The following is a 25,204-nucleotide window of genomic DNA, read 5'->3' as shown; positions in this document are numbered from 1 at the left end:
GAAAGTTTTGTGACTATGTTATGGTCCACTATTTCACTTCTAAGAAACAGAGTTTACAGCATTCATTCAGAATGACCCATGCAAATTTCAACTGGCTCAGCTTATTGGTATTGCCAGGAGAGCTTCATTCATTTCCACTCAAATTTTACATTTCTTGATTCTTGTGTACCTCAAAACTTTCATAATGGCCCACACTAGCACTATACCTGAAAATGCATGGCAAACGTCAAAATTAAAGTGCTAGCTTTCTAAACACTAAAAGAACTGCTTCATTACACTGTTCACTTAGTTTGATTTCTTGCCACAAATACTCTCCCATCTTTACATGAGCACGTAACTTACCTTCTAAACCTGATAAGTACTTGTGGGCTACCCCCCACCTCCCTTTTTTGATACAGAATCTCTCTCTGTTGTCCCTGGCTAGAGTGCTGTGGTGTCATAGCTTACAGCAACTTCGAACTCTTAGACTCGAGCAATCCTCTTGCCTCAGCCTCCCCCCATGCTTGTCGAGTTGTTCTATTTTATTAGAGACAGGGTCTTGCTCTTGCTCAGGCTGGTCTCAAACTCCTGAGCTTCAGCAATCCACCTCCCAGAGTGCTAGGATTACAGAGCTCAGCCACTAAGCTACCAGTTTTAATGTTAAATACATTGTATTATCTAGCATGAGTCCTTGCACTTGAGCAGACATTCAATAACATATGACTATTTGATGAGCCTCATTATTAGCAATTTTAAAAGTATTTGACAGATCTATTAACTTCTTATTTTAAATTAATTCAAAGTTTTTCAAAATTACTCATTAAGGAAAATAAGCATACATGGATCTCAAACAACAAATGTCTTCAAATTCAGGATCCAAACAATATATTAACTTTTAAAAAGAAAAATCAAGAGTGGGTTCTTACAGTAGGGATAAGGCATCTTTCCTTAAAAATATAGATTACCTAAGGCCACTGAAAAGTAATTTCCCTATAATGCATAATGTAAAAATTGATTCAGGCAAGTATCACCAATAACAATTAAAACCAAAGTGCATGTTGGATGTTGAGAGTAATCATCCAGATACATAAATGGGAAAAAAGTATCTATCTTCATAGAGAAGAGATCCAGTAGTCACTTTCCTGAGCCATACATACTATTCATATAGTGTTCTCACTAAAAAAGGTTCAAACTGAATCTAATAACAAGGGAAAATTGAGCAATGCCAGAATTTTGTAGGCATTCTACAAAGTAAATCACATAAACCCTCAAAAAAAAAAAAAAGAAAAAAAACAGAATTGTCATAGATAGCAATATAATGTCAAGATCTTATTACCATACAATAAAAGAGGGAAAAGAGACACAATCAAACATACTGTATGCATCCTAGATTTTATCCTAGATAAAAAAATTATAAACTTTTTTGGACTAATATATTAGATATGATTGTGGAATATGCTTATTTCCTCAGCAGTGTTAATGATGTTGTGGTTATGAATACTCTGTTCTTGGAAACTCAGACTAGAGAACATGGAGCAGTATCTGCAACCCTCTTTCAAAGGGCAGAATCAAACTTCTTAAAGTATTATGTACAGCAAATGTGGTAAAATTTTAAAGATGTTTATGTTCAGTAACACTGTACTTTCAGCCTTTCTACATATTTAAAACCTTCAAGATAAAAAAAGTAAAAATAATTAATTTCCCCTTCTTTCCATTCACTTTAAACATAAGTAAATTAATAGCAGCTTACTCAAGATACAAAAGGGCTTATCTTGAAGAGATTCGGTTTAGATTCAGTTTAGAGCCCTACTGTATCTAACACTTATTTTAAATACTTTCACAAAATAAACTTCTGAGAATATAAATTATGCAAACATAACTTCACCTACTAAGAAATAAGGCTAAGTGATAAAATTAAACCTAAAGCGAGCAGAAAAGGGACTTTTACATTTTACACATAAAATTCTATCATTCTTGACAAAATTATTCATCAGATAATTCCTTTCCCCAATATTTAATAAAATATATATTCATGAATATTCTTCAGTTTACATTCTCCTTCCAACGACATATAGTAATCCCATAATCCCAACAGGTCATGACCTTTGAAATCAAATATTTAATTTTTTCTCTGCATTAAATGTTATCCCCCACTCCCACTGCCTGCCTTTTCTCAAAGATTATCATCTCAGCCTTCCAAATTCAACTTGTGACTGCCTTTACCTATCAATGCAAACAGATTACTATAAAACTTGGTGCTTCAAAATAACAAATCTTTTGTTATCTCCAATGATCAGAAATTCAAGAATGATGATGCAAAAGGCATAGGAAAACTACCATTAGCACTCCTGTTCATTTTTTTCATTGTTTTTGAGACAGTCTCAATAGGTCGCCCATGGTAGAGTGTCATGGCGTCATAGCTCACAGCAACCTCAAACTCCTGGGCTCAAGCAATTGTCTTGCCTCAGCCTCCCAAATAGCTGGGACCACAGGTGCCCACCACAATGCCCAGCTATTTTTTTGGTTGTAGTTGTCATTGTTGTTTAGCAGGTCTGGACTGGGTTGGAACCTGCCATTCCCAGTGTATGTCACTGGCGCCCTAACCACTGAGTAACAGGTGCCAAGGCAGCACTCTTGTTCAAACAGAAGAAAACTAGAAGGTGCGTGGGAGTCACTGGTCCACAGGAAATCTGAAATGCAGCAGGACACAGGCAATTCCTGATTAGAATTCAAGGCCTGTGGTTCTGCACTCCAGGCTCTTGATTATGCTTTCTCAGCCATCCTTCCTTTTCCATGAGGGTGTCCCACGTTTGAAGCTGTGTCATATTTACAGCGTGTTTAGATATTCGTGAGTTAGATATTCAATCCAACGACTGCTTTTAATTTGAATTTCCTCTATTTTGTTCAGTCCATGCTAGCAGTGCTTCCGCCAATTCTCTTTCAAAAAGAAGTGAAAAGAAAAAACTTTGTGTGTCTCCAGTGAATCTTACAGCTTATTCCACTAACAAAGACCACACCCACAAATCTCTTCTCTCTTCTGTATTTTGGGTATGGTTTTAGAACCCTTACTGTTTGACTAACACTTTGAGGCAATACCCTGGATCTTTCTGAGATGCAAAGGACTTTAAAGTCACACCTTCAGCTTAGTCTATAGATGACGTTTTCCCATGAGTGTCCTGAATTTGATCTTTCTCATAATTCATTTCATAATTTTAGAATCACTGGTCATATGGAGAGGCAGGAAATTTTCAAGCCCAATAGTTCTGTGCTGTTTAGCATTACTCCTTTTAGTTTACCTCTCTCACTTTACATTTCAGAGCAACAAAAAACTAGGTAACTTTTTCAACATTCTGCTGAGAAATCTGCTTAGCTAGATACCTTAATTTATTGCATATATTTTTCTACTTCCTATGTTACTGTAGGTGACAGAGTTGTTAAATTTCTGCCACTAAAGAACAAGGATCCCTTTCCTCAAAGTTTCCAGTAACATTTTTCTCACTTTCTTTTACGATATCACCCAAACCCTTCTCAAAGGCCAAACTTCTACTAACGGTCAATTCAGAGCTTTCAAGTTTTCACTACTGCCTCACAATCCTTCCAGCTTCTACCCACTTCTAAATCTCAAGGACAGTCCTACATTTCTGTTACAACACAATAAAACCAGTAACACCATAATCTAGATTATCTATCACTATTATCTATCACTATGAATTATCCCAAAAGTTGGTGTTTCAAATATATAAACTTTCACTGCATAGTTTCTATGGGGCAGAAGTGGCTTGGCTGGGTAATTCTGGACCAGGGTCTCTCAAGAAATTACAGGCAACATTAGCCAGGGATGCAGTCATAAGGAGGCCCTACTTGGGTTGGGTTTCCTTACAAAATGGCTTGCTCTCATGACTGAAATGATGGCTTTTTGCTTATAATTCCATTTCTTTTCTTCTTTTTTTTTTTTTGTAACAGTCTCACTCTTCTGCATTGGGTAGAATGGTACAGTGCCATGGTGCCGTAGCTCACAGCAACCTCAAACTCTTAGGCTTAAGCAATTCTTTTGCCTCAGCCTCTCAAGTAGCTGGGGCTACAGGCACCTGCCACACGGTAGAAAAAGAAGCTTACTGGCCACTCCATATATACATGGCTCAGGGTATTTTCCCTCAGGTCTCACATCAGGTTGAACTGCTTTCTCAACTACTCTGTCATTAGCTTATCTTTCAAATTTTAAATCTCAAGATTCATAGTTTCACTGAAAACAAGTAAAACCTTAGCAGTGATTACCAAAGCTACAAAAATCTCAATCAAAGGGGGACATCTGGTCTTTTCTCATTAGTTCCCTAAACCAAAGACTAAGGGGTCTTAATTTCAATAATATAACATGGCAGGCTATACCTACTGTTCCTGACACTACCTTTAGTGCTATTGCACCTATGATTTATGTTCTGAATGAAAAGTTTTAATACATTCCATAAAATTAGGAAAAAAGATAAAGAAAACATATCTAAAATATAGGATACGTGACAAGAAAATTAGAAAAGATAAGAAAAGCATACATACAAGGTAAAAAACACAAGGACAGAATAAAAATCCACATTCCACAATGTAGAAAGAGTCTGTATAAAATGAACAGAAATTGGACTCAGTAAAACCAAAAAAACCCCACACATATTCATTGAGAATAAAGGAAAAAAGATAAAGTTCATAAAGGAAGAGATGATAGATATAGAAGATAGGTTACAAATGATCAAAGAAAAGACAGTGTTACATTAGTATGGTGGATTAAAGAAAGACAAAATTCTTTACCAATCTGCCTATCAAGAGATGGATTCTATTTCTTGAATCTGAGATAGCGAATCTTGTGACTTACTAAAATAAAAGGTATTAGAACAATGCTGTGCTACTTCTAGATCCAGTCTTAAGGATGGCCAGTAGCTTCTACTCTTAGAAGCCAGTCACGTGTTCTAAAGTGATCCAAGCCATCCTGGAGAGAAAGGCAACATGGAAGAGAACTGAGGCACCCAAGCCAACACTCAGCACCTGGGACCCAAACACGGGAGCAAGTCATATTAGGACCTCCAAGGTCAGTCCAGATACCTTATAAGTGCAGCTGTATGAGTGATACTAGTTACATCACCAAAAGAACCATGGAGTCAAACCACAGAATCATGGGAAATAACAAATTATTCTTCTAAGCCAGTAAATGTAATTATACTGACCTTCAACAACATAACACTGCCAAAATATATGCATATGTGACCCTCCACCCACCTCCCTTCTTCCTTCTCTCCGCTCCCCCATTTCCCTACCCCCTGCCATGTACTAGCATCAATTGTCCTCATATCAGAATTGAATACACTGGATTCTTGCTTCTCCATTCTTGTGATGCTTTACTAATTAGAACGTGTTTCAACTGCACCTAGGTTAATATAAAAGATGTAAAGTCACCATCTTTTTTGTGGCTGAATAGTATTCCACGGTATACATACACCGCAGCTTGCTAATCCATTCTTGCACTGGTGCGCATTCAGGTTGTTTCCACAATTTGGCAATTGTAAACTGAGCAATGATAAACAGTCTAGTGCAAATGTCCTTATGATAAAAGGATTTTTTCCTTCTGGGTAGATGCCCTGTAACGGGATTGCAGGATCAAATGGGAGGTCTAGTTTGAGTTCTTTGAGGATTCTCCATACTTCCTTCCAAAAAGGTTATATTAGTTTGCAGTCCCACCAGCAGTGTAAAAGCGTTCCTTTCTCTCCACATCCAGGCCAGCATCTGCAGCTATGAGTCTTTGTGATGTGGGCCATTCTCACTGCAGTTAGGTGATATCCCAGGGTGGTTTTGATTTGCATTTCTCTGATAATTAGGGACAAAGAACATTTTTTCATATGTTAGCCATTCATCTGTCTTCTTTAGAGAAGGGTCTATTCATCTCTCTTGCCCACAGATATAAGGGATTGTTGGCTCTTTTTATGTTGCTTAATTTGAGCTCTCTATAGATCCTACTTATCAAGCTCTTGACTGATTCATAATATGCAAATATCTTTTCCTATTGTGATGATTGTCTTTTTGCTTTGGTTGTTGTCTCCTTACCTATACAGAGGCTATTCAGTTCAACTAAGTCCCATTTGTTTATTTTTGTTGTTGTAGCAATTGACATTAGAATCTTCATAAAGTTTCCCCAGGCCAATACCTTCAAGTGTTTTCCCCACAGTTTCTTTGAGGACTTTTATTGTTTCAAGCCTTAGATTTAGATCTTTTATCCATCTTGAATCAATTTTAGTGAGTGGAGAAAGATGCAGGTCCAGTTTCAGTCTTTTACATGTGGATATCCAGTTCTACTACTACCATTTGTTGAACAGGGATTCTTTCCCCCAACATATGTTCTTGTTCAGTTTATCAAAGATTAGGTGGCTGACAGACGTTAGTTTCATTTCATGGTTTTCTATTCGGTTCCAGATGTCTGTGTCTCTGTTTTTGTTCCAATACCATGCTGTTTTGACCACTGTGGCCTTGTAGTACAGCCTATAGTCTGGTAGGCTGATACCCCCAGCTTTGTTTTTGTTTCTAAGAATTGCCTTAGCCATACAGGGTTTCTTCTGTTTCCATACAAAATGAAGAATTATTTTGTCCAACTCTTGAAAGTATAATGTTGGCATTTTAATGGAGATTGCATTCAGTCTGTAGATTGTTTGGGAAGTACAGACATTTTAACAATGTTGCTTCTTCCGAGCCATGAGTATGGTATGTTCCTCCATTTGTTATTATCTTGTGCTATTTCTTTTCTTAGGGTTTTGTAATTTCCTTTGTAGGGGTCCTTCAGAACTCTTTTGTTAGGTATATTCCTAGGTATTTCATTTTCTTTGAAGCTACTGTGAAGGGAATTGTGTCCATGATTATCTTCTCATCATGGCTATTATTGGCATATACAAAGGCTACTGATTTGGGGACACTGATTTGTGTATTTTTTTATCAATTCCACAAGTTTTGTGGTTGAGTCTTTAGGGTTCTCTAAGTATAGGATCATATTGTTGGCAAAGAGCCAAAGTTTGCCCTCCTCTGCACTCATTTGGATGCTCTTTATTTCCTTCTCTGGCCTGATTGTATTAGCTAGAACTTCCAGCACTATGTTGATTGTATTAGCTAGAACTTCCAGCACTATGTTGAATAGTAGTGGCAACTGTCTTGTTCCAGTTCTGAGTGGAAACGCTTTCATTTTTACTTCATTCAGTATAATATTAGCTGTGAGTTTGTCCTAGATGGCTTCAATCAGTTTAAGAAATGTGCCACCTAAGCCTATACTCTTCAGAACTCTAGTTATAAAAGGATATTGAATTTTATCGAAAGCTTTTTCTTCATCTATTGGGAGGATTGTATGGTCTTTGTTTTTGCTTCAGCTGATAAGGTGAATTACATTTATGGACTTACATATGTTAAACCAGCCTTCCATCTCTGGGATGAAATCTACTTAATTGTGATGTATGACTTTTTTAATGAGAAGCTGTAATCTATTGGCTAGGATTTTATTGATAATTTTTGTATCTATATTCATTAGTGAAATTGGTCTGGATTGCTCCTTTTTAATTGGGTCTTTTCCTGGCTTTGGCATCAGGGTGATGTTTGCTTTATAGAACGTGTTGGGGAAGATTTCTTCTCAATTTTTTGGAATAGTTTCTATAGAATGAGTATAAGGTCTTCTTCGAAGGTTTGATAGAATTCTGGTGTCAAGCCATCTGGACCAGGGCATTTTTTTTTTATTATTATTATTTCTTTGATCTCAGTGCTTGAAATTGGTCTGTTCGGGAGATCTGTTTCTTCTTGATTAAGTCTGGGGAGAGAATGTGATTCCATGTACTGATCCATTTCCTCCAAATTATCAAATTTCTGGGAGTAGAGTTTCTTTTAGTATTCAGAGATAATGTATTTATTTCTTGAAAAAAAAATAAATAAAATAGATAAACCTTTGACCAGACTAACTAGAAACAGAAAAGTAAAGTCTCTAGTAAACTCAATTATGAACTATTTGAAAATCCAACTAATTTCAAAATCCTGGCTAAAAGCAATAGCTTTTCTATTTCATAAACAATCTTCTATTATTTAATTACTTGAAAAAAATTCTAATTCTACCCATGGATTAAGTCAGGCATAGAAGATTTAATGTTAAATTTTAATATTACATTTTTGCATTTTATCGACATCTACTTTAAGATGTTTTAAGAAACAGACTTGAAAATTCCGCTTCTATAAGTATATTCTCATTCTTTGATTCATTCAGATATTCAACTATTCACTCAATAGTTTTTGAGGACTTACTATACTCTGGATAGTAGAGTGGCAAAGATGAACAAAGAAACTATAAAGTAGAATTGAGAGCAAGTTAAAATTTTATCATTCCCCCAACTTTCCTGAAAGTCAATCCCTGCCTTGTCTGCATTTCCAAAGCAGTTTGTACAAATCTGTATTTTATAAAAGTAATAACAGTAACAGAGGCTAACATTTACGGAACACCTGCTACATACCTGGCAAAATTCTAAGCCTTTTACGTAATTTAACTCAGTTAATCATTACAACAACCTTCAGGAGATAGGTAAGTAATACAGACTCCATGAGGTCAAGTAATTTGCCTCCTCATCTTACTATCCTCCCCAGTTTGGTATGTAATATATTTCTCTATAAGGAAATAAAAGAATTAGTTTGTCCAAACACTAGACATAACAAGGCTTACTTACTTTACAAAAATAATTTTTCACACCTCAAAAGTATAAGATAATACCCTTTTACTGTAAATGGTTTTGTGCTAAACACACAGTATCTCCAACTGGTAAGAAAAACATTTTTTTTTATAATTTTGCTTTCAATTGGCTCTCAATCTTAGTTTGAAATATTTTTATTTATTTTTTATTGAAACAGAGTCTCACTTTGTGGCCCTCAGTAGAGGGCCCTGGTGTCATAGCTCACAGCAACCTCCAATTCTTGGGCTTAAGTGATTCTCTTGCCTCAGCTTCCCAAGTAGCTGGGACTACCGGCACCTGCCAGAACCCCCGGCTTTTTCTCGGTAGAGACGGGGTCTCACTCTGTCTCATGCTGGTCTCAAACCTCTGAGCTCAGGGAAATCCACCCACCTCGGCCTCCCAAGGTGCTAGGATTACAAGTGTGAGCCACCACGCCCAGCCTGGTAAGAAAAATTAACATAAAAGTTTATCAATTAAATGATCTATTGATGAACTATTAAGATCTAATTTTTTAAGTCTAATTTGATAGTTGTCAATTTTACTCAGTACCATATTAATGCTAAAGTCCATAAACACCACAATGACAACTATACAAATCTGCATTTTAAAGTTCATTTAAAGAAGTCAGTGACCAAGGAATTAAAAAAAGGGGTAACACCCATTAAAATACGTGGGTTTAACAAAATCAAAGTAAATGTAATACCTAATTCTTCAAACTATGTAATTTGGGCATTTTTGACTGATCCAGTATATTTGCATTGGCAGAGGTGAAATCATAACCTATAAAAACTGAGACCATCAGTTTCACTGCCTACTGTGACTTAAAAACAAATATGAAAACCCTTACATAATTGACTTGCTACATAAAAACGCATACTCCTCACAGATTACTAGCTAGAGATTGAAATTTGGATTCTGTAAGGAGAATAAAGCTAATTTAGAAATTATTTTACAAATTTACCCTGTCACTATAAACTTCAGAATACCGAACTCTCCCCTTCTATAAGAACAAAGCATAAACCTGTCCTAGAACCAGACAAAATGGCTGCATTTTAGAATACTCTAAATTTTAGAGAATGTTTATGTGTCTAATTGTCAATCTAATCTCTGTAACAGTTATTACCTCTCCTGGAAATCTGACTGAAAACTGAAGAATAAACATTATAGTTACATTACCAAACCCTTTTATTCTTGCCATCTCCCCCTACAGACACTGAAAGCTGAATATTCGCTTTCTCATAGCTAGTGGAGGCACAAAACCCACTTCTGGACAATAAGACATAAAAGATTTCTGATGGTGAGCTTCTGGGAAAGCTTTTGATTTCCTATATAAGGACAATGTGGCTGACACCAGTCATCGCCCATCTGTCTCTTCTTTGAATAGAGATGTAATTCTTGTTAGTACAGCTATCTTGAAATCTTGAAGCAACAAGTATAAAAATGAAAAGCTAACAAGTTAAAGGTGATGAATCAGAAAGAGTAAGCTTGAATCTTTGATGATTCTATATTGGTCTATTAACTGACCAGGAAGTACTCACCTTTACACTTTACACTTAAGTAAAAAAAAAAAAAAAGAAAGAAAGAAAGACAAACCAGTATTTTCTTTCTTTCTTTTTTTGTTTACTATTGGCTGGTTTTCTGTTATTTTAAGAAGAATGCAAACTTTGCTTATATATTTCCAAACATTCAAAGAATATACTATTACTATTCTTTTAATTAAAAAAAGTTCCAGTATTGATATAAATAAAAAGTAAAGTTAGGGCGGCGCCTGTGGCTCAGTCGGTAAGGCACTGGCCCCATATACTGAGGGTGGCGGGTTCAAACCCGGGCCACGGCCGAACTGCAACCAAAAAATAGCTGGGCATTGTGGCGGGCGCCTGTAGTCCCAGCTGCTCGGGAGGCTGAGGCAAGAGAATCGCTTAAGCCCAGGAGTTGGAGGTTGCTGTGAGCTGTGTGAGGCCACAGCTCTCTACTAAGGGCCATAAAGTGAGACTCCGTCTCTACAAAAAACATAAAATAAAATTAAAAAGTAAAGTTATACAGATGCCAAATATGTGTGACAAGTTAAACGGTTAAATCCGAGTTAAATCCAAGAGGTCCTAACTATTTCTCTCAATTTTTTTTATAAAATACATTAATAATAGTACATTCACTTCAGAAATTTTACAATATACAAAATAATACAATGAACAAAAAATACTCACTACCTAGAGATAATCACATTTAGTATTTTAGTACATTTTCATCCAATCGATTCTTAAACATATCAATATATATACAATTATGTTTATCTTCATAAATTGGGACTATCTAGGATATATTTATTAACTAATATGTGCATAAAAAACAACTCTGAGGTACATGAAAACATGTAAGATTCAAAAGTAAGTGTCTCTTCCCCCGTCTCACAGACAGCATGTGCACATACACGTAAATACACACCCTCCTTCTCCAACCCACTTCTCAAAAACAGCCACTTTCAGTACTTTAGGTATTACGCCTGTTTCTTGATTTATCACCTATAACCACATCAACTATAAAAGCTGAGAAAGTAAGCTCCCCCTGCCATTTCTCTGTAATTTTTGTTACTTTTATTTTCATTTGTAGTTTTTCTATTGGGTGATATTCTATGTTAAAAAACATACTTAAGTGTTTACTTCCCAACCTATGAATTTTACATAAAATGTCTTAGCTCCCAACTGTGTAATTCATGTTCTTATACTAAAAACATTGTTAGTCACAAAGGTTAACCACAGAGTTAAAATATGACTACCATTCAGCCTTACCCAATCCTGAATGGGGAACAAAAATGTACATACAGGCAGCCCCTGGGTTATGAAAGAGACAGGTTCTATAACTATGTTCTGAAGTTCAATTTGTATGTAAGTTGAAACAGGTACATTTACCTATTACCTGTAATAGCCTCTATCAGTAAGTACAAGAAGTAAATAAATCAGATGTTTGTAACTTGGGGCCTGTATTTACTTGTTGCTATAACAGTAGTTCACTTAAGAAAAAGTACTGGAAAAGATAAAGTATCATAAAGAAGAACAAATACAGAAAACCGCTATTAGAATTTAAAAATCCTGTAACGAATTTAAAAGGAAATCGCTACAGACAAATACGAATCTTAAAATTAGAAAAGATGAAGCCTGAGGAAGAGAGCACAAGATTCAGGTCAGATGACAGAAAAGGAACACTGATTAACTCCTCCTTTACACTGGAGTCTTCTCTAAAGAGAAACATAATGAAAATACTGATGCCAAAAGTTGCCGAAAAGGGCTGGGCGCGGTGGCTCATGCCTATAACCCTAGCCCTCTGGGAGGCCAAGGTGGGTGGATTGCTTAAGCTCACAAGTTTAAAACCATACGGAGGGTGGCGGGTTCAAACCCGGCCCCGGCCGAACTGCAACAAAAAAATAGTCGGACGTTATGGCGGGCGCCTGTAGTCCCAGCTACTCAGGAGGCTGAGGCAAGAGAATCATTTAAGCCCAGGAATTGGAGGTTGCTGTGAGCTGTGTGATGCCATGGCACTCTACCGAGAGCCATAAAGTGAAACTCTGTCTGTACAAAAAAAAAAAAAAAACCAGTCTGAGCAAAAAGTGAGACCCTGTTAGAAAAACCGAGGCAAGAGGATCGCTTGATCCCAAGTAGGAGGTTGCTGTGAGCTATGATGCCATGCCCTCTACCAGGGAAGGAAGGGAAGGAAGAAAAGAAAAAGAAAAATAGTTGTATTAGACACAGTTCCTGCCTTCAGGGAGTTTACAATGGTAAGGAGAAATAACAGACTTATGTAATAACTAGTCAATGTAAAGCCGTAAGATTGTTAAGACAGGAAACTGCTGTAATATTACACATAAAAGAAACCATTCATTCAATTTCATAAAACTGATCTGGGAAAATACTGAGGTGTTATTAGAGTTTAGCCTTGAAGGATGTAGGAGATGTTCACTGCCAAAAGAGGGTGGAGGAATATGCCAGGCAGAAAAACTAGCATAAGCTAAAACAGAAGAAAATACAGTGATAAGTGCATGGATATCACATCAGAAGATAATGCGACTGAAAACAGATTTTTGTAAAGACTTCTAACACAGTCCTAAATGTCAAGAAAGAAACAAAATATGAAATATCGAAGATCAGCAACAAAGAAATTGCAGGTTCTGATCCTGGCTCTATCCTTAACTCAAACTTATCACCTCAGTTTCCTAATCTGTAAAATAAATGGATATAAGACAAGATAACTTTCAAAGTCTCCTCTAACTTGAAATTCTACAAATGTGCTTTTAAAAAAAAAAAAGACAGGCATGTTTCCAGGTAAGAGACAGGACTTCACCTGGTTTAAAACGTTAGCCCCGGCCAAACTGCAACAAAAAATAGCCGGACGTTGTGGCGGGCGCCTGTAGTCCCAGCTGCTTGGGAGGCTGAGGCAAGAGAATCGCGTAAGCCCAAGAGTTGGAGGTTGCTGTGAGCCGTGTGACGCCACGGCACTCTACCCGAGGGCAGTATAGTGAGACTCTGTCTCTACAAAAATAAATAAATAAATAAAAAATAAAACATTAGTTTCATACTTCTAACTTGCACTCCTCATAATGTATGACGAGTGTTTATAGATCGTATTCCTCTCCTCACAACTTGTTACAAGTATTAGGGTGGGAAACAACAACCCTATGTGCATTATCAGACATAGATTTGATTTTCACATCTGTACATTAAAACACACCTGGCAGAGTTCCACTTTCAGTAGTACAGCAATCACTCTAACCCTCCCGTATCTAAAATTATAAACTCTGTACAAAGTATAAAGAACAACTATTTGCAGGCAGTAGAGTGCAAAAAAGCAGCCAGAAACCTGAAGGAAGTTGACCCCTGAAAGAAGGGAGCAATAGTGGGTGCATATTTATATGATTCATGCCATGAAGGACTCTCTTCCTGGGGATTAGGGTGGAATGGCTAGATTTCAGGAAGCCACAAGACATTACTACCTTGAAGAATCAGATGATGGAGTTTAGAGCTACCAAAATAGCTGGAAAGTCAGAGGGATATCCTCCAAAGGGGAAAACAGAGAAATGGAGCCATAAAATCTACATATCAATTATGCCCCAATCTTGGCTAACCCCTGAAATATGCATGCACAGGAAAGACTCCAATAAGCCTGAAACTGAAAGCAAAATGTGGAGAAAAGGGAGATACTTCAGTGCTCTTCAAAAGAGGGGAAATTAAGTAATGTGAATAGAATTTAGGCAGTACTAACCAGAACAAAAACCAAACACTTCCACAAATTTAGTGTCTGCACATGGGTATCATCACAATAAACTATATACAGCTGAAAATTACCACATATACAACAAAAAAGAAAAAATATAATCATAGGCAAAGGAAAAAAGTAGTCAATAGAAACCAACTCCAAGATAATCCTAATGTTAGAATTAGCAGAGAAGGACTTTAAAGTGGCTACTAGAAAAATAACCAAGGAGTTAACAAAAATATATGGTCATAATAAACAAAGAGATGGAGAATCTTAGCAAAGAAAAAGAACCTATAAAGAACCAAAAGGAAAAATTCACTGAGGGCTATGGGTTAACAGTCTAGACGTGGCAGAAGAGTCAGTGAAAATAGAGTAATAGAAATTACACAGTTTGAAGAACTGAGAGAAATGAACAGAGCATCGCTGACCTGTGGGACATTATCAAATGATCAATTTAGGGTTAACATGAGTCTCAGAGAGAGGAAAGAACAGAGCAAAAAACATTCAGCAGAAATAAGGGCTAATAACTTCCCCAAATTGGTGAAAAACACATTTAAAAAGCTCAGTAAATCTCCAAAAGGATAAATACAAAGAAAACAACACATAGGCACATGATACTCATGGCTAAAAATCAAAAAAACCTTGACAGCATCCATCCAGAGATAAATAACATACATGGTCATGCACTGCTTAACGGGGCTACCTTCTGAGAAATGCATCACTTGATGATTTCGTTATCGTGCAAACACCACAGAGTGTACTCACAAACTTAGTTGATGCAGCATATCACACACCTAGGTCATGGTGCAGCCTATTGCTCCCAGGCTATGAACCTGTACAACATGTTATTGAACTGAATACTGCAGGCAACTGTAACATAAAGGTAAGTGTTTGTGACCAGGGGTAGTGACTCATACCTGTTATTCTAGCACTTTGGGAGGCCAAGGCAGGTGGACTGCCTGAGCTCACAGGTTCGAGACCAGCCTAAGCCAGAGCGAGAACCCATCTCTAAAAATAGCTGGCTATTGTGGCAGGCGCCTGTAGTCCCAGCTAGCCGGGAGGCTCAGGCAAGAGAATCTCCTGAGCCCAAGAGTTTGAGACTGCTATGAGTTAGGAAGCCACCGCACTCTACTGAGGGTAATAAAATAATACTCAGTCTCAAAAAAATAAAAATTAAAAAATATAGGGGCGGCGCCTGTGGCTCAGTGAGTAGGGCACCAGCCCCATATGCCGAGGGTGGCGGGTTCAAACCCAGCCCCGGCCAAACTGCAACCAAAAAATAGCCGGGCGTTGTGGCGGGTGCCTGTAGTCCCAGCTGCTCGGGAGGCTGAGGCAAGAGAATCGCGTAAGCCCAAGAGTTAGAGGTTGCTGTGAGCCGTGTGACGCCACGGCACTCTACCCCAGGGCGGTACAGTGAGACTCTGTCTCTACAAAAAAAAAAAAAAAAAAAAAAAAAAATCAAGACAGACCCTGATAGTGTGGTCCATAAAAAAATCCTTTAAAAGTTCAGATGACTGAAATTTTACAAGTATTTTATAATTATAATCAACTATAAAATAGAAATCAATAATACTAAGATAACTAGAAAACCCACCCTTACACATTAATAGTTTGAAATTAAACAACATTCTTCTATATAACCCATAGTTCAAAGAAGAAATCTAAAGTAAAGTTAGAAAACATGTTATACTAAATGATAATGAAAATTAACAACGTATCAAAACTTGTGGCCAGGCATAGTGGCTCACATCTGTAATCCTAGCAAACTGGGAGGCCGTGGGGGAAGGATCCCTCAAGGCCACGAGTTCCAGAGCAGCCTAAGCAAAAACAAGAACCCATCTATACCAAAAACAGAAATAAAAAATATATATAGCTTGGCATGGGGGCTCATGCCTGTACTCTCAGATTTGAAAACAGGAAGAAACAGGAAGATTGCTTGAGCCCAGAAGATGGAGGTTGCAGTGAGCTAGGATGATGCCACTACACTCTACCCTGGGGACAAAGAAGGACTCTGATTCCAGAAGAAAAAAGAAAAAAAAAAAAAGAGTTAAGCACTATAATAAGCTTTTTAAGTGCTTATATTAAAAAAAAAAAAGTTCAAAATTAATCATTAAGTTTCTACCTTAGGAAGGCAGAAAAAGACTCATAAATTAAGATAATAAAGAGCAGACCAAGAGCGATGGCTCACACCTGTAATCCTAGCACTCTAGGAGGCCAAGGACAGTGGATTGCTTGAGCTCAAGAGTGCGAGACTAGCCTGAGGAAGAGTCTCTTAAAAAAAAAAAAAAAAAAATAGCCAGGGCATTGTGGTGGACACCTTATAGTCCCAGCTACTTGGGAGGCTGAGACAAGAGGATCACTCGAGACCAAGAGTTGGGGTTGCTGTAAGCTGTGATGCCATGGCACTCTACCCCGGGTGACTCTGTCTCAAAAAAAATTAAAAATAATAATATAAAAATGTACAAAGCGATAACAGGAAAAACAAAGGATAAGAAAATTAGCAAAGCAGTAAGTTGGCTCTTGAAAAAAATTATTAAAATGAATAAACTACTATCAAGGTTACCAAAGGAAAGAAAGAAAGAAAAAAAAAAAAAAAAGAACAAAATTTTACCAGTATCAGGACATAATAAGAGGGTATCATTAAGCTCCTGTAGACATTAAAAGGATAAATGAATATTAAAAACTTTGGATGAAATAGATAATCCTTAAGTAGATCCAAACTTGGATGAAACAGATAATCCTTAAAAAACACAATTTACCAAAACAAATACAAGATAAAATAGAAAACACAAATAGCCATATATACCATTAAAAAAACTGAATTTATTATTAAACATCTTCCCATAAAGAAAGTTCCAATCCACATGGCTTCACTGATACATTTAACAAAAATTTTAAGGAAGAAATATAAACTATTTTATGCAAATTCCTTCAAATATAAAAGGAGAAACAAATAGATCCCAATCTATTTTATGAATCTAGCATAACCATGATAGCAAAACCTGAAATGAAAATTACAGATCAATACTCTTACAAATGCAAAGTAAGATCCTTAGGAAAATATTAATAAATCCAAATTGATATTAAAAACATACATCATGATCAAATGAGATTTATTCCAGAAATGAAAGTAATTCACCATATCAATATAATAAAAGGAAAAATCAAATGGTCATTTCAGCAAATGCAGTAAAATCTTTTGAAAAAAATCTAACAACCACTCATGATAAAACCTCTCTGCAAATTAAGAACAGAAGGAAACTTTCTCAATCTTATACAGGTCAACAATAGAAAATAACAACCTATGTGTGATATTTAATAGCAAAATCAATGCTGCCAATAAGATAAGCAGTAAGACAAAAATATCCTCTCTTAGAAGTTTTACTCAACATGATACTGGCCCTATCCAGTGAAATCTGACCGGAAAGAGAAATTAAAAGCAAAAAAATTGGATAGGGAGCATAATTATGGCTCTTTGCAGGTGACTTGACCATTCAGTAGAAAATCTTAAAAGTAACATTACTAAGTGAATTCAATGACAACGCATGTCATAAACTCAATATACAAAACTGAAACTGTTCCTTGGAAAAGGTCAAGTGTGTGTGTGACAATGACTTTACAATTCTGTGAATAACTCTAGAATGTATACGAAAGCTTCTCATTTGATGATGGGTCTCTCCATTTGGTTCTACTGGTTAAAATTTTCAAAATGAATATATTTAAACTGTAAGAAAAACAAATTTCATGATATTGTAAATACATCAGTTAAATCTCAGAGTTTCGATGCCATTAGAAAATAAATTTAATTTTCCTATGTTTATTCCCCATTTTAACCTCAACAGTCAAAATGAGCTTCTCTAATCTACCATGTGGTTTACAAAGTCACTCCCACAGCTCTTTACTCTCTATGGAAAAAGCTTGCTGCTAGGTAGTAAACAGGAAATCATACTGTCATTTTCTTTCTCCTTAATCACTTTATAGTTTATTTCTAAAGTCACTTTGTGAATAAACATGAACAAAAAAAACAGTAGGTATAAAATAAAGAAGAAAAAAGGCCTCTGGACTTAGACAAGCACCAAAAAAGTGTATCATTTTCTATAACAACTTACTGGATTTGACTAGACCACAACAATCACACATTACAACCTAAGCCAGCTCACAATCCTTGTTATTAAAGTGCACTTTGCACAGAAGCATTAAGCTATTTTGTGAGATAACTCACAGACAAAAATTACTTAGCTTGAAATTATACTCCAGTTTATCTAAATAAACTAGCTCAGCATTCTAAGAGGCTGAGGCAGGAGGATCAACTTGAGCTCAGAAGTTTAAGGCGAGCCTGAGTAAAAACAAGATCCCCTATCTCCTCTAAAAAAAAAAAAAAAAAAAAACAAAAGGAAGAAAAATTAACCAGGTGCAGTGGGCACCTGTAGTCCCAGCTACTCAGGAGGCTGAGCCAGGAAAATCACTTGAAACCAGGAGTTTGAGGTTGCTGTGAGCTAGGCTATCACCATGGCATTCTACCCTGGACCACACAGGGAGACTCTGTCTCAATCAGTCAATCAATCAGTCAAATCAACAAACAAACCAGCTCATGGAATATAAGATAAACAGTAATCAACAGATAAAGTTTATGGATATTCCTGAATAGAAACTAAGGGGAAAAGTTATTTGAAAGTACAAAAAATTGGTTATACACACAAAACGCAACTTGAAAGTTCAATTTAGTAGATACTACTATAACAAGTATATGAAATTAACATTAAAAAATGAAAATATTTACTGATAAAATCACTTCTTAGATTTGACCCAATCTCAAAATAGTAACATTATGAATTAATTAATCATACATTAGATTTTAACTTATTAGCAAGGAAATGGCTTTCCACATTTATAAGAGATGTAGGTTTTTAATAAACAATATTATTAAGTAAATGAAATTTTATTAAAGATAACAGCCTTTTATTAATTTTATTGCAATTCACTTAATTTTATAATTTAGACCTTTTAAACTGGTTAAATTTCCTACTTTATTAATACACTTAGTTTATTCATATTAAATATTACCACTAGCTACAATGGAACAAACTAAGACAGAATTTTTGAAGTCTAATTTACACAATAAGAGTCACCTAGAACTACAGGCTGGTTTTTTAATAAATGTTTAAAATAATACATACAGATGACTTTTATACTAATGTACAACTAAGTTGTAAGGAGCTCTCCTATGTCAATCAAGGAGAAAAATGTAAACAATTCTCCAAGTCTGCTATATAATGTTTAATTTATTTTCATTTCTAACACCAACAATACTGTTAGTGTTATTTCAATATCACCATTTTCAAGCATCCAGAAAAGTATAGAAAAATATGATTTCACTATTTATATACCACTAATAACCAAGGTTAAGAAAGCATTTATCTCACGTAATGTCAATAATCATCTAAAGGCCTTATCATTCCTTTTCTAAGAAGATATTTACAGAAAAGCAACTTCTTCACATTAAAAGTACAAATCAGATTGTATCTGGAAAGATTATATCTGAAAAATAAAATCAGATTATTTCTGGAAAGGAGCTAACAAAAACTAATTCATAAATACAAACTTGAGAAAAAAATAACATTCAAAGTAATATTGATATATAACTATTTCATATTAATACCTTTTATTGATAGAGTACATAACCTAAAAACTCTCCCCACGCACATTATTCCATAATGTTTACAACCACACTGTGAAACAGAGACAGCAGATATTTATTTTCAAATGAGTATGCCAAAGTTCAGGTGATGAGATTTTGCCCAGGGTAAACAGGCAGTAAATAATACTGCTCTTTTGGAAGAAATTCTGTGAGCCAAAATATACCCAAACAACAATGAACGATATAATGAAATTTATTTGACTAAAACACAAAATTACCATGAAAATAATACTGAAAATATATAAAGGAATAAATTAAGAATAGTGGAAGAAAAAAATGTTAAATTATCTTTCCCCTAGCATTTCAACTAATGGTTTCAAGACTACGGTTAATTACTACCATCACAAATCTTTATTCAATAAATCTTATGTGTCATAAATAAAGGAAGAAATGATAGAGGGTACATATAATAAATCCAGTTCTTTCATAAATGCACAGGCAAACAGATCAAATGGAGATCACCAAACATCTGAAGAAAACTAATACCAAAAAGAAACCATAATAAACAGAAAAAGTTATTCAGTTTTACACTGCTGGTGGGACTGCAAACTAATATAACCTTTTTGGATGTATGGAGAATCCTCAAGGAATTCAAATTAACCTCCAATTTGATCCTGCAATCCCATTACTAGGCATCTCCCAAGATGAAAAAAAATAATAATTTTATCATAAGGACATGCGCACTAGACTGTTTACTGCAGCTCAGTTTACAAGGGCAAGATGCAGAAACAACCTAAATGCCCACCAACCCAGGAATGGATTAACAGCCATTAAAAAAGATGAAGACTTTACATCTTTTGTATTAACCTGGATGGAGGTGGAACACATTCTTTTTAGTAAACTATCAGAAGAATGGAAAAGCAAGAATCCAACGTACTCAATTCTAACAGGAAGCGAGTAGATGATCTAATATATACTCTCATAAGAGAAAAGCTCAATTCAGGGGGTGGGGGGCAGAGGAACAAGGGAGCAGGAAAAAGGGAGGATGGATGGGGATGGGAGGTTATGGTGTGTGGCACACCTGTTGGGGGCAGGACACAATTATATGAGGGACTTTACCTAAAAAATGCAATCAGTGTAACCTAATTCTTTGTACCCTCAATGAGCCCCAAACAATAAAAAAAAGAAAATACAAAAAAAAAAAAACTATAAAAAAATTAAAAAATAAAATCTCAACTAAAAGTGAAAATAGAGAAGGAAATAAACAAATGAGCAAGAGAACTGTGACCTTTGAATGGGATAAAATGCAAAAAAAAAAGTTATTCAAGTCAGAGAATAACTTAAAAGATAAAATTTATTTAGTGCCCTAAGAGTAAAGATTGTATCTCTAAAGCAGAAGATTATGAACTAGAAGAGAGTTCTCCAAAATATAAAGTTATAGCTAAAATAAATAATTCAATAAAGGGCTGGAAGAAAAAGTCAAGGAAATATCCCAGAAAAAAAGAGGGAAAAAGACATGGAAAATGAAAGAAAAATTTTGAAACAGAAGACTGACATAGAAGCTCTAGAAAGTAAATGAATAAAGCAATGAATGAATAAACATAGAGAGAACATACAAGGGAAGAAACAATGAAAGTAAACAGAAGATTTCTCAATGTGAAAGACAGACCTAAGCATTACCCTCCAAAGATTCACCAAATGATATACAGGATTAACAAAAAAGGACTATACCCTGTAGTCCCAGCTACTCAGGAGGCTGAGGAAGGAGGATCATTAGAATTCAGGAGTTTGGATACAGCTGAAGAGCCTATCTCTTAAAAAAAAAAAAAGTAAATAAAAATAAATATTTTAAAAATTTAAAGAACTGTAATTCATCTTCCTTAAATTTCATAATCCCAAGGATAATGATTTATCAACACAAAAACCTTCCAGAAAATAAAAACAGGCTACCTACAAAGAAATTATGCATATTAGCATCAAACCTCTTATCAATAAAATGGGTTACTAAAAGGTACTGAACACAACCTAAAAAATTCTGAAGGAAAATTTGAATTCTACACCCAGCCAACATATTTATCAGGTGTGAAAGTAAGAAAGACACTTTCAAACATACAAGTACCCACACACACTTCTGAAAAAACTACACCAGGAGGTACTCTATCCAAAACACTGTAAAATCCAAAACAAAAGAAAGATACAAGATCTAAGAAAGCACAGAATTTGTCTGAAAATTAAATCAAATAACATGATTTCAGCTAAGAATCGTACACAGAAATAAGTCATTTCACATCAGAACTTCAACAGATAGCATAATTTGATTAAAATGCTGAATAACAAAGCCTTATAATGAAGAAAGTATGCACTCTTCTCCCAATGGGGGAAAACATGGCAATTAGAAAATCCAGGAAGAATAATCATGGTCCAAACTAAAAACCAAATTAAAGGCTCAGCGCCTATAGCACAGTGGTTATGGCGCCAGCCACATACAGCAAAGTTGACAGCTTCGAACCCGGCCCAGGCCACCTAACCAACAATGACAACTGCAACAAAAAAACAGCCCAACATTGTGCGCCTGTAGTCCCAGCTACTTGGGAAGCTGAGGCAAGAGAATCACTTGAGCCCAATAGTTTGAGTTTGCTGTGAACTGTGACACCATAGCACTCTACCAAGGGTGACATAGTGAGACTACATCTCAAGAAAAAATAAATAAAAGCCAGATTAAAGTATGACAGCATCTTGAGTACCAGCAGAGTGTAAGAAATCCCTTCATGGACGGCGCCTGTGGCTCAGTGAGTAGGGCACCGGCCCCATATACCGATGGTGGTGGGTTCAAACCCAGTCCCGGCCGAACTGCAACAACAAAAAAAAATAGCCAGGAGTTGTGGCGGGCGCCTGTAGTCCCAGCTGCTCGGGAGGCTGAGGCGAGAGAATCACATAAGCCCAAGAGCTGGAGGTTGCTTTGAGTCATGTGATGCCACGGCACTCTACCGAGGGCAGTAAAGTGAGACTCTCTCTACAAAAAAAAAAAAAAAAAAAAGAAAAAGAAAAAGAAATCCCTTCATACTCCAAGGATCCCATCAGGCCACTCTCTTTAGCAGTATTATTTATATAATCATAATATTATTTATTGCTTTAAAGAATCAACAAATTTAAAAAAAAAAGAATCAACAAATTTAACTATTATAAACCTTGACAATATAAAATAATACTATATTTGACATAAATGAGATAGGGAATGTGAGGAATTCAAGGGAAAAATAGTGAGGGGTGCTAATTTTTCACAATTTATAAAGTGACAACTTTAAACCTTAATGTCTAAATATTAACTGTCCAAAAGCTATAAGTTTAACCATAAAGACAACCAAAAAATAAATGAAAGTAGAACAGGTATCAAAAGTTCTTTCATTTTTCACAATGGGAAGACACAAGGTTACTTAAGATTGGCTAGTCATAAAATAAAGTTTAGTGTGTTACATATAAAATGAGCATAATGATCAGCACAAGATTAAAAATACATACATACATCTTCTAAAGTTAAACATACACTTACCATATGACCCAGCAATCTCATTCCTAAATTATCACTCAAGACAAATGAAAACACATCATACAAAAATATGCACTCAAATGTTCATAGTAGCTCTATTCATATTAGCCAAAAACTATAAATAGCCCAAATGTCCATCAACTATTGAACAGACGGGGAAGACCATGGAATACTACTCAACAATAAAAAGGAATAAACTAATGATAAACAAAACATGAATAAAGTATTATGCTATGTGAAAAGAAACCAACGCAAATAAACTACGTACTGCATGTTTCCACTTAAATGAAATTGGAGATAATCTAAATTATAGTAACAGCCAATAAGTGGTTACCAGAATTGAAAAATGAGGACTGGACTGCAAGGGGGAACAAAGGAACTTTCTGGGGTAACGGTAATGTTCTATTTATTATGATTGTTGTGTTTGTTACACCACTGTATGTATTTGGCAAAACTCATCAAATTATAACTTTAAGTCATTTAATTTTATTGTATGTAAATTACAACTTAGTAAGCCTGATTTAAAAACTCAATAATGCATAATCATAATAATGTCATAATCATAACTACTGACAACAGTTATTAGTTTTCAGCATAGATAATAACTATAAAACTTTAAGGAATATTAAGGTCAATACTTAGGAGGTAACTGTTAACTAGAAAGTAGATACACAGGAACTTAAAAAGTCCTGAGAATGAAAGAAACAGTCCTCATCCTACCTACTTGGCCATGTGGGTAAACAGCAGTTGCCTAGCAACTAGTCTAAACTCTACATTTCTAATAAACACCCTGACCACATAAGCAGGTGATCTGATAGATGATAAACTAAGCTTTACATTGAAGAGTTCTTCCTTTAATAATGGATTTAAATTATTTATTCTAAAGTAGGAGTGAACAAGAAATCCTAAAAGTATATAATGAAAAAATAAAAATATAAAATTAAACATAAAAACATACACAAAAAAAACCACTTGTCTTCATTTTGGCCTTTTACATCAGGACTTTACTTACCCAATTTAGGGGGTTAATCCACGAGTCTGCAGGTGAACCCTTTCCCCTTTACTGCTTTAAGCCCTTCCTTTGCTACCATCCAAACTGGCTTTACTGAATTATTTACAGATTTACATGTCATTAAATGCATGTAAGATAGGACTTTTCTAGATATGCCACAGAAAAATACAACACTTTCTATAATATCCATACACACAACAGAAAGTTAAACCTAACTTCATAACTAGAAAATAAATGATCAAAATCAAGAATTATAAAGAAATTCCTAAATGACAAGAAAATTTCTAACACACGTTAAATATTACTTGTCTCTTCCTAGACATAGCATGTCACAGTTTAACATCATCAGAAAAAAGATCAACTTCCTATGATTTAACAATAAAATAAAATAAAAAATAAAAAAATAATAATAAATCAAAAAAAAAAAAGATCAACTTCCAAAACCACCACTCACTACTCAGCACTCTTACCAATAATATCACGTTCAGCTTTGTGGAGCACTTACCCCTCTTCTGAACCCAACCTTCTTTCACAATGGTAACATCGCTCATGATGGCTCCCCTCTGAGCCCCCAACTTGGAGAAATGACACTTTGTGATATCAGCTTTAGGGTTTGGATTCTTTGCTGCTGCTGCTGCCCTTCCCACTCTCTAGTGATGACTCAGCCTGGAAGGAAGTATTGAAGAAAGAATTTCTTTTTTTTTTCCATTCTTGCAACTCACACAGCAATAACAAACAACTAATTCTTTGTAAATGTCTTCAACTGGGCTGACCTCACATAAAAGTCTAGCTCTTCGAACTGGGGAACTTATTTATTAAACAGTTGTATAATGAATGCACTTCCCTGGTCTTGTGACAGATTTCAAATGATAGTGAAACTTTTAACCTAAGAGGCTGCAACCAAAAAAAAGTCTTAAGAAAACCAGTCACACCTACCCAAATAATACAGAAGATTGTTGTGACATGCATTTAAAGTGCAGAGGGAAGAAAATGAAAGTTACATCACCTAAATCCCAGTAATTTCAGAAACAGCTATGGAAAAGCTATTGTGATTTTCTTTC

General features: G+C 35.5%; 1 protein-coding gene across 5 annotated transcripts in view; it reads right to left on the bottom strand.

Moving 5' to 3' along the window:
- The window catches only part of AKT3 (AKT serine/threonine kinase 3), a 404,883-nt gene that overhangs the window by 369,749 nt on the left and 9,930 nt on the right, over nt 1-25,204 (bottom strand). For all 5 annotated transcript variants that reach the window (XR_008382960.1, XM_053604360.1, XM_053604362.1 and 2 more), the window contains exon 2: nt 24,649-24,809. Coding sequence is in view for 4 of the 5 variants with exons in the window: in XM_053604360.1 (XP_053460335.1) it covers nt 24,649-24,694 (46 nt within the window). In the remaining variant the exon portion in view is untranslated. The remainder of the gene's footprint in view (nt 1-24,648; nt 24,810-25,204) is intronic.

This window comes from Nycticebus coucang, chromosome 10 (genome assembly GCF_027406575.1).
Source record: "Nycticebus coucang isolate mNycCou1 chromosome 10, mNycCou1.pri, whole genome shotgun sequence".
NCBI lineage: Eukaryota > Metazoa > Chordata > Mammalia > Primates > Lorisidae > Nycticebus > Nycticebus coucang.
Note: the sequence above shows the minus strand (reverse complement) of the source record. Positions and strands in the feature narration are given on the sequence as shown.